General features: G+C 38.6%; 1 protein-coding gene across 1 annotated transcript; it reads left to right on the forward strand.

Moving 5' to 3' along the window:
• The first annotated feature begins 3,394 nt into the window (after nt 1–3,394).
• Nucleotides 3,395–10,119, forward strand: LOC108700673 (3-galactosyl-N-acetylglucosaminide 4-alpha-L-fucosyltransferase FUT3). Its single transcript, XM_018233846.2, has 2 exons — nt 3,395–3,756; nt 8,574–10,119. Exon 2 carries the CDS (start codon nt 8,581–8,583, stop codon nt 9,685–9,687), a length of 1,107 nt encoding a protein of 368 aa, XP_018089335.1. The 5' UTR covers nt 3,395–3,756; nt 8,574–8,580; the 3' UTR covers nt 9,688–10,119.
• The last annotated feature ends 653 nt before the right edge of the window (nt 10,120–10,772 follow it).

Genomic DNA, 10,772 nt, shown 5'->3' on the forward strand with positions numbered 1-10,772 from the left:
GCTCAGATTCGGGAAGATTAGTCGCCCGGCGACAAATCTCCTCTTCTTCGGGGCGACTAATCTCCCCGAACTGCCTCCCGCCGGCTAGAATGAAAATTGTCGGAGGGATGGCACTCTGAGTGCTTCGTTTCCGAAGTTGCCTCAAGAGGAAACTTCGGACGACTTCGGAAAACGAAGCACTCCGAATGCCATCCTGCCGATTTACATTCTAGCCGACGGGAGGCATTTTGGGGAGATTAGTCGCCCCAAAGAAGAGGTGATTTGTCGCCGGGCGACTGATCTCCCCGAAAATGAGCGTGTGCCCTGACCCTAAAAGGGGAAAGTTACAGGTGAAGAAACAAAGGAGGGTTGTATCATAACATATAACCCTGCTGACCATAAAACAGCTAGCATTTGCAGGTATCCCTATAATTATGGTTTCTTTCTGGATAATTGCTAATAACAGTGCTCACTGCTACTCATGTATGCCCATCCTTACACAAGGACAATATGTGCCCAGTATTTCATTTCTTAATGTTACTGCACTGACTGTTGTGCCTGAAGAGTTTACAGTATCATTTTGGTGTTTGAGAATTAAGCACATAAAAGGTGTTTTCCCCATTGTCAAATGCAAAGGATAGGTAGGCTTTAAAAGCAATGCTGTTGAATTATAATTATATGTCAAATAATAACATAAAACTGTACAAGACAATGTGTAATCAATTTAAAATCGACAGTTGGATTCATCTACCAACAACGGACACGTTAACTGTCCCATTTTATAAATAATATCCAACTCTTGCTTCTGCACTTTATTCATTCCTGGGAAATGTCAGGAATGTGCTTCAACCAAGCATTTGCTAAAATAGAGTCTACTGGAATACAGGAATGATTGTCCATTGCCATAATATTAATTCTATTCATATATAATAGTATATATCAATAATATAATAAGAGTTATATATTAATGTGTAATGTTTGTGGCACAGGGAGGTAACTGTACCCCTGCTTGGCAAAAGAAGAGATGTTGATATTTTAAACACTGTTAATTCCATATATATATATATATATATATATATATATACACACACATATACACACACAATACATGTATTGCTTCTTGTAGAGTTTTAGTATTATGAGTTTAGTTATGTAATGATTTAAATTTTAAGGGGAGCTATCGGGGAAATGAAAAATTAATAGCTTCAGCATACTGAAATAAGACATTTTCTAAATACAATAAATTACATTTTCTACATTGTTTCTGAATAATCAAGTTTATCTTCACTATTCCTCTCTCAGCATCTGTTTCTCTTCATTCTGTCTTCATGTAGCAGTTGGGTGTCAGATATTCGTTGACAGTTAGATCCAATATATCTAATAGGGGGGCTCCTTTCCTAACAGATGTATTAGAGCTCACTTAAATAACTGATTCCAGTACAAACATAATAACTGACTTTTGCACAAATCCTGCATGTAGAGAGACATGATGTCTGGTGATCTTCTAGGCAAAAGGAGCCCCCCTATAAGATATATTGGATCATTCATCTGACCCCCAACTGCTGCATGAAGAGAGAATGAAGAGAAACAGATGCTGAGAGAGGGATAGTGAAGATAAACTTGATTATTTCAGAATTATTAATAGATTATATTTAGAACACTTCTTATTTCAGTATGCTGTAACTTATATAAAATTTTCATTTTTGCAATAGTTCCCCTTTAAAATATCGCCCCACTCTAATTCTCAGGAATATAACATCTCAAGTCATAAATACACCCGCCCAATGCTCCTGTATATGTGCATTTTTAATGAGGGAGCTGGCAACAACAATTGTACTTAATGACTTACACAGGTTTTATGGGTGGGGCAGTCAGTTGTTGATAATTAGCTAGAGCTGGGCTCATTGTTGTCACTAACAGCATCAACATTAAATCTCAGAACATAATAGGACAGAACACAAGTTACAACAAATCGGTTTCGGTTTATATTTAGTTTTTTCCAGCACCCAATAAAATGATCGCATTGGAAAGCACACCAGGCAATATGCCCCATTTAAGCTTTTGCCCGATTTTCTGAATTTGAAGATTTGCACATACATAGGCACATGCTGACAATGCAATACAATGCATTTAATGAATATAAACACTGTAACAAGTGATGTAAAGAAGCAACCCAGATTCCAAGGACAGAAAATGAGCAATGGATTGAAGAAAGATTCATCAAAGGCGAAGTGAAAATTCAAATTTAAAAAATTTCAAGCTAATTTTTGTGTACTTTTGGAATAGTCCAAATTCAATTCGAATTTGAAAATGATTCGAAATTTATCATGTACTTTCTCTTTAAATATAAAAATGTTGAACTCCCATAACTTCATAATTCGAATTAAAAATTTATCAAAATTTATCAAAAATCAAAGGGTTTTTTTTTTTTTGGCCGAATAGGTCAGTTTTCAATCAAATAGGTCAGTTTTCAAATGAATTTGAATTGAACGAATCGAAGTAACAGCGCATTTGACCGAATTTTGATTCAAAGTTTTTCCAAAAAAAAACCTTTGATTTTTCAAAGTCTACCAATTAACGCTAAATAGGTTCTAGGAGGTCCCCCTTATGCTAAAACAGCAATTCCGCAGGTTTTAGATGGCAAATAGTCGAATTTGAATTCTTAAAGGGACAGTACATGATATATTTCAAAATTCGAATTTCATTTTTTTTTAAACTCAAATCGAATTTGGACTATTCCCTAGTCGAATTACACTAAAATTAACTCGAAATTTGAATTCTCAATTTGATCCTTGATAAATCTGCCCCTTAAGTGTAATCATGTATCAACCAACTTCTTAGGATGCTAAAGGATGCACAGTATATTGCACAGTAGATAAAGTGCATACCTGTATAATGGTTTTTATTTAGAAATGCTGACAATTAGGGGCTCGAGTGAATGGTTCGAATGTCAAAAAATTCGAATTTCGAAGTAAATTTTTGGGTACTTCAACCATCGAATAGGCTATATTCAACTTCGATTCGAACGATTCAAAGTATAATCGCTCGACTATTCGATAATCGAAGTACTGTCTCTTTAAAAAAAAACTTTGACTTCATACTTCGCCAAATTAAAGCTACCGAAGTGCAATGTTAGCCTATGGGGACCTTCCACAGCCCTTTTCTACGTTTTTTACTAAGGGTCGAATTTTGAAGTACAAAAAACTTCGAAATTCGACCATCGAATTAAAAAATTTTGAATTCGAAGTTTTTTCGAATCCTGCGGTCGAATAGAAACCCTTCGATCGATTGTTGAAAATCGCTCGAATCAGGCAGGATTGCCAAATTTGTTGAAAAATAAAATGGTCGAATTTCGTAGTTTTTTGTACTTCGAAATTCGACCCTTAGTAAATCTGCCCCTTAGGGTTTGATTGTCCTTCATGGTTCTGTGAAAACATATAGAAAGAAACCCTTTCTAATTTAAAATTACACTGTTGCTGAAAATAAAGATTTGATTTATAGTATATAGAGACACATATTATCTATAAACATATATCTTTATCGACTATTTTTCGTTTATGGTGTACTGACCCTGTTATCATATGTTTCAATGAAGTGAGAAACCTTATGCAAGTCATGTCTGCTACATCTATAGTTCTATGATCTAGAAGGTAGGGAGATGTTTGTCAAATGAATCACAGCCTGTATAAACGAGTCTATCGTGTTACATAAGTACTAATCAAACCACGACACCAAGATGTAATGCCACAGATCACGGATCATCTTCAGTGAAGAAAGGTAGGGAAGAGAGAGTTTTAAACATTATCTGAAAATGTACAGGCAAATAGTTGTAATTTACTGCAACGTATGTATATGTATATATAGATCAGTAGATGGATGTTGCTGTGTATGTAATAATGTAAATGTCTGACTGTTATAAGACTCAGAGCAGATTTTGCTTCTGTTGCAATACTTTCCCTTAAAACCTGGTAAAGGCAAATTTAAATGGTGCGCCTTTTAAAGCATAACCAAAGCTTAACAAAAAAAGTAGGGTAGAAATACTGCACAGTATGGTTTAAATACCAGCCCAAGGCAACCACAGTCCTTTAGCAGTGAAGATCTGTGAATCCAAAGATGCCCCAGTAGCTCCCAATCTTCTTTTCTGCTGATTCATTGCACATACTCTGTGCTGCTCTTAGAGCTTAAACTCACAATATACTGTATACATAGAATACAAATGTCACAATACAAGGCTGGTTAGTAAGAACTGTACCCTTTAATAAGAATTTACAACATAACTTATTGGCGGACTAATTTGCTACGCAGTAGTAATCTTCTTTGATTTATTATTGACTGCTAAAACTGTATTGATAACGGAATTTATTTTATGTACCTCCAAACTCCTTTATGAATGTTTATTTTATATTGTTATGGAAAATAAAATAAAAACATGGGTTAAAAAAAACACTTAGGGGCAGATTTACCAAGGGTCGAATTGAAAATTTTAATTTTTTTATGGCCAAAACCTTCAAATTCAACTAGGGAATTGTTAAAATTCAATTAGAGTTTTTTTTAAAATTCGAATTAGATTTTCGAAATTTATCATACACTGGCCCTTTAAAAATGAGAATTCCCCCATTCCCCACTTTAAACCTGCCAAATTGCTGTTTTAGCCTATGGAAGACGTCTTGAGATTAATTTGGAGTTGTTTGCTGCGTTCCAGACATTCAAGTTTTTTTCAAAGAAAAAAAAATCTAATCGAATTTTAAAAACTCGAATCGAATTTGATTTAAATCAAATCCAAAAAATACTCCAGCTAAAACCTGCAGAAGTCATGTATAAGTCAATGGCAGATAATTGGAAGATGTTTCCTGCCTTCATGATCTTTGAGGTTTTCAGTCATTTTGACGTTGATTTTTGTGTAAAAAAGTCATGGTTTTCAAGCGACAATTCGGAAAAGTTGCACAATTTTAATTACCGCACGATTTTGTTGTGACTTTTCCCACGTGTCTGTTTTTTGGTATGTTTTTTTTAGTAAATTCAGGCTATTTTTGGTTGAGAATTTGGTTGATTTTTTTTTTAAATAAAATTGAGAAATAAACAAGTTTTAATAAATACCCCTTTAAACATTTCTAAAGGTAAATCACAAAAACACAAATGCCATGAAATAAGTTCTATTTTAATATGTGTTGCATGTTTTTTTGGTGACAGCTATCCTTGGTAGAGATGTCGCGAACTGTTCGCCGGCGAACTTGTTCGCGCGAACATCGGGTGTTCGCGCTCGCCGGAAGTTCGCGAACGTCGCGCGACGTTCGCCATTTTGGGTTCGCCATTGTTGGCGCTTTTTTTTGCCCTCTCACCCCAGACCAGCAGGTACATGGCAGCCAATCAGGAAGCTCTCCCCTGGACCACTCCCCTTCCCTATTAAAACCGAAGCCCTGCAGCGTTTTTTCACTCTGCCTGTGTGTGCTGAAGAGATAGTGTAGGGAGAGAGCTGCTGCCTGTTAGTGATTTCAGGGACAGTTGAAAGTTTGCTGGCTAGTAATCGTTTTGATACTGCTCTGTTATTGGAGGGACAGAAGTCTGCAGGGGTTTGAGGGACATTTAAGCTTAGGTAGCTTTGCTGGCTAGTAATCTACCTTCTACTGCAGTGCTCTGTATGTAGCTGCAGTGGGCAGCTGTCCTGCTTCTGATCTCATCTGCTGACTGCTGCAATAACAGTAGTCCTTGTAAGGACTGCTTTTATTTATTTTTTTGTTGTTTTACTACTACTACTACTACTACTATAAGAGCCCAGTGCTATTAGTCTAGCAGTGTTGGGGAGTGGGACTGGTGTGCTAATCTGCTGCTCCTAGTAGTTCAGCAGCACCAACTTTAATTTTTTTTTTTTAATATTCATTTTTTTTTTATTTTACTTTTTTTTATTTTACTACCGCTGTAGTAGTGTATAAGTTGACCTTTTAGGCATTATTTGCCCTGTAGGCATTATTTGCACACTGTTTTCTTCAACCCGCCATCTAGCTGTGTGACCTTGTTCACATTCTGTCTAAATATCCATAATATTACCGTCTCCAGAAAAAACACCGGAGTGACTTTTTTCAAGCAGCCATAATATATTTTACGTAATCCGTATCCACCGCTGTAGTAGTGTATACGTTGACCTTGTAGGCATTATTTGCACAGTGTTTTCTTCAACCCGCCATCTAGCTGTGTGAGCTTGTTCACATTTTGTCTAAATATTGATAATATTATCGTCTCTAGAAAAACCACTTGAGTTACTTTTTTTCAAGCAGCATTCATATATTTTACGTAATCCGTATCCACCGCTGTAGTAGTGTATACGTTGACCTTGTAGGCATTGTTTGCCCAGTTTTTTTGGCCGCAGCCACTGAAGCACAGAGGCCAGAAAAAATATGCCATATAAATGCTGAAAATAGTAATTTTTTGCCATACGTTGACTCAACGTATATGGCAAAAAATTACTATTTTCAGCATTTATATGGCATATTTTTTCTGGCAACTGTGCTTCAGTGGCTGCAACCAAAAAAACTGGGCAAACAATGTCTACAAGGTCAACGTATGGCGAAAAATGACTATTTTCAGCATTTATATGGCATATTTTTTCTGGCAACTGTGCTTCAGTGGCTGCAACCAAAAAAACTGGGCAAACAATGTCTACAAGGTCAACGTATGGCGAAAAATTACTATTTTCAGCATTTATATGGCATATTTTTTCTGGCAACTGTGCTTCAGTGGCTGCGTCCAAAAAAACTGGGCAAACAATGCCTACAAGGTCAACGTATGGCAGTTGTTTAAAGAGAACAGTAGATTACTAGCCAGCAAAGCTACCTAAGCTAAAATGTCCCTCAAATCCCTGCAGACTTCTGTCCCTCCAATACAGAGCAGTATCAAGCAGATTACTAGCCAGCAAACTTACTATCATCTGTCCCTGAAATCACTAACAGCTCTCCCCCTACACTATCTCTTCCAAGCACACACAGGCAGATTTTTCAGATACATTTTTGCCCTTGATCCCCCTCTGGCATGCCACTGTCCAGGTCGTTGCACCCTTTAAACAACTTTAAAATCATTTTTCTGGCCAGAAATGTCTTTTCTAGATGTTAAAGTTCGCCTTCCCATTGAAGTCTATGGGGTTCGCGAACCGCTCGCATTTTTGCGCAAGTTCGCGAATATGTTCGCGAACTTTTTTTCCGACGTTCGCTACATCCCTAATCCTTGGGAATATATTAATTAATGTTCACATACCATATGAACACTGTATTGACTTTTTTTTACACTAAGGGGCAGATTTATCAAGGGTCGAATTTCGAGTTTATGGGAAACTCGAAATTTGAAAAAAATTTACCAATAAAAAAAAAAGAAAGAAATTTTAAAAACAGATGAATAGGATCGAGCTGCAAATTCGATTTGAGGTTTTTCAAAAGTCCACCAAATGATTCCAAATTGATTGTAGGAGGTCCCCCATAGGCTAAAACACCAATTTGGCAGGTTTTAGATGACAAATAGTCGAATTTGAATTCTTAAAGGGACGGTACATGCTAAATTTCAAAATTAGAATTTTGATTTTTTTTTTCAATTCGAATTTGTACTATTCCCTAGTCGAATTACACTAAAATAAACTCAAAATGCGAATTTTCAATTCCACCCTTAAAGGAACAGTTCAGTGTGAAAATAAAAACTGGGTAAATAGATAGGCTGTGCAAAATAAAAAATGTTTCTAAGATAGTTAGTTAGCCAAATATGTAATATATAAAGGCTGGAGTGAACAGGTCTAATAAAACAGCCAGAATCCAACTTCCTGCTTTTCAGCTCTATAACTCTGAGTAAAGGTGGCCATACACGGGCCGATAAAAGCTGCCTACAGACCAAGTCGGCAGCTTATTGGCCCGTGTATGGGGGCCCCCGACGGGCTTCCCCGATCGAGATCTGGCCGAAAGTCGGCCAGATCTCGATCGGATGGGGTTAAAAATCCCGTCGGATCGCGGCCGCATCTGTTCGTTGATGCGGTCCCGCGATCCGACCGCCCGTTTGGCGAACGCTAGGATCCGATCGTTGGGCCCTAGGGCCCACGATCGGATCAGCCCGATATTGCCCACCTCAAGGTGGGCATATCGGAGGGAGATCCGCTCGTTTGGCGACATCGCCAAACGAGCGGATCTATCCGTGTATGGCCACCTTTAGTCAGCGACTTGAAGGGGGGGCCACATGGTACATTTCTGTTCAGTGAGTTTGTAATTGACCCTCAGCATTCAGCTCAGATTCAAAAGCAACAGATATGACCCATGTGGCCCCCCCTCAAGTCTCTGATTGGTTACTGCCTGGTAGCCACGGTAACCAGTCAGTGTAAACCAAGAGAGCTGAAAAGCAGGAAGTAGTGTCCTGACTGACTTGTTATACGTTAAATCACTCCAGCCTTTATACATTACATTTTTGGCTAACTAACTATATTAGAAACATGTTTTATTTTGCACAGGCTATCTATTTACCTTGTTTGTATTTTTACACTGAACAATTCCTTTAATAAATCTGTCCCTAAATATTTATTTTTGTTTGTTTTGAACTAATTCTTCATCTTCTCATGATCTTTTTTCCAGTATAAACATGGCGTTGAGACAATTCATACAGAAAAATGTAAAATGGATCCTTCCCCTTTTCCTATTTATTGTCCTTTTATCCTTTACTTGGAGAAGATCAGTCATAATACCAGTCTTCTTACCCTGCCAGGAAACCGAGACCATCAAGAATAAAAATCTAGACACAAAAATTCTTACAGAGAAAAAGGAGACAGAATTAGTTATTCTAGTTTGGGTTTATCCATTTGGACAAAGGTTTCCACTTGATATCTGTGGCACAGATTATGGAATATCTGGCTGCAAGCTAACAGCGGATAGGGAGCTCTATAATGTTTCTGATGCTGTCATCATACATCATTTTGATACCATGTACAACAAAGACACGTTGCCTCAAACACCAAGGCCTCATTACCAGCGATGGGTGTGGTTCAACCTTGAACCTCCATTAATTATACAGAATTTGCATTTCCTGGATAATCTGTTTAACCTGACTATGACATTCCGCCAAGATTCGGATATCTACATACCATATGGCCGTATTGAAGCAGCGAAGGAACCACAGAATGTTACCATTCCACTCAAGTCTAAGTTAGTGGCCTGGGTAGTCAGTAAGTGGTACCCAGGTGCCCCGCGAGTCAAGTATTATGAAGAACTTAAAAAGCATATTTCAGTCGATATCTATGGGACGAATCATCTGGAACTGAACAAAAAAGATTTCAACAACACTATTTCCGAGTACAAGTTTTACCTGGCTTTTGAGAACTCCATCTATAAGGACTATATCACGGAGAAAATATGGTCGAATGCATTTGGTACCTGGAGTGTGCCAGTTGTTTTAGGCACCTCTCGTAAGAACTATGAACGATTCATTCCTGGGGACGCCTTTATTCACGTAGATGATTTTTCAAGTGCTAAGGAACTTGCTGATTTTCTTCTGCAACTGGACAAGGATGACGACAGATACAGGAAGTATTTTCATTGGAGACATCAGCACCGTGTAATATTATCTGGTGACTGGGCAGCCTGGTTCTGCAAAGCTTGCAGAGTACTAAAACAGAAAACTGAATATCAAGTCATTCATAGTGTGGAAAAGTGGTTTCTGGGAAATGCCTCTTTCAATGTGTCGCATGAATAATTTTACTGTTATGTGCCATTTTTCACCAAAAAAATCAATGAGTTCTCCCGGGAAGTGTGATCATCATTTGAACTCTTGTTCAATCAGTCTTGTATCCCATTGCACAAAAGAGTAAGACTGCAATTGTGAGGAACTCCCTGGATTCAAACTACGGACCTGTTATGTTAAAGGCACTGCTCCTCCAGCTTGAGCCACAGGATGAAGTGTGGTGGCACCCTAATTTTGACAGGATGCCTTTTGTTTTAATGCCTCATGTCAGTTTCTGCAAGTACACACCCTCTATCAAGCTGAGGGCAATTGCTCCTTTGTGGGCTACTTAAACCTAATTCCCCAACACCCTGTGCTGGATTATTGGCCCTACTGGTAACTCCAAGCCCTGTGCAGCAACGTAACTAGAGGGGACGGGCCCTGGCGCGGGACGCGTAACTGGGCCCCCCTGCCCCCTCCGTACGCCCGGAACTGGCTGGAATAAGTGGCGTGCGAGCTGCCGGGGGGCCCTAAGGGGGTGCGGGCCCTGGCCCAATCGCACCCCCTGCTCCCCCGGTAGTTACGCCACTGGCCCTGTGATATCCTGATCATGTTCTTGATCCTGTTCCTGAAATCTTGAATCTGGTAAATCTTGTATTGTTTCTGCCTTGTTTCCCTACTCTGTTTCTTATCTGCTCCCTGTTACTCCTGATTTTTGGATCTCCTGGTATTGACCTCAGCCCGTCTCAACGTTTGGACTGTTCCTCAACTGTTTTTGCTGCCATTTAAATCCTGTACCTGGACTTGGTTTTGCTGCCATTTAATTCCTGTACCTGGACTTGTTTTTGCTGCCATTTAAATCTTTCTGCAAAAGTCTGTGCACATTTTTGTTAAATATACACCTTGAAGTTATTCAGCACATATGCTCCTATCTGTGAATCCTTACAGCAATAGACCAGAGATTCAAAAATGGCAGGGGCGGGGGGTTACTTTTCTTTGCCCACACAATGGTGACTGATACATTCTGCAACTGTTTGCATGTTGCACCATTTTGAGTTATTTTGGTATTATATAGGTTACTTTGGAGACAGAAGCCTAGCAGTACCTCGTAGTATTGT

Source organism: Xenopus laevis, chromosome 8S (genome assembly GCF_017654675.1).
Source record: "Xenopus laevis strain J_2021 chromosome 8S, Xenopus_laevis_v10.1, whole genome shotgun sequence".
NCBI lineage: Eukaryota > Metazoa > Chordata > Amphibia > Anura > Pipidae > Xenopus > Xenopus laevis.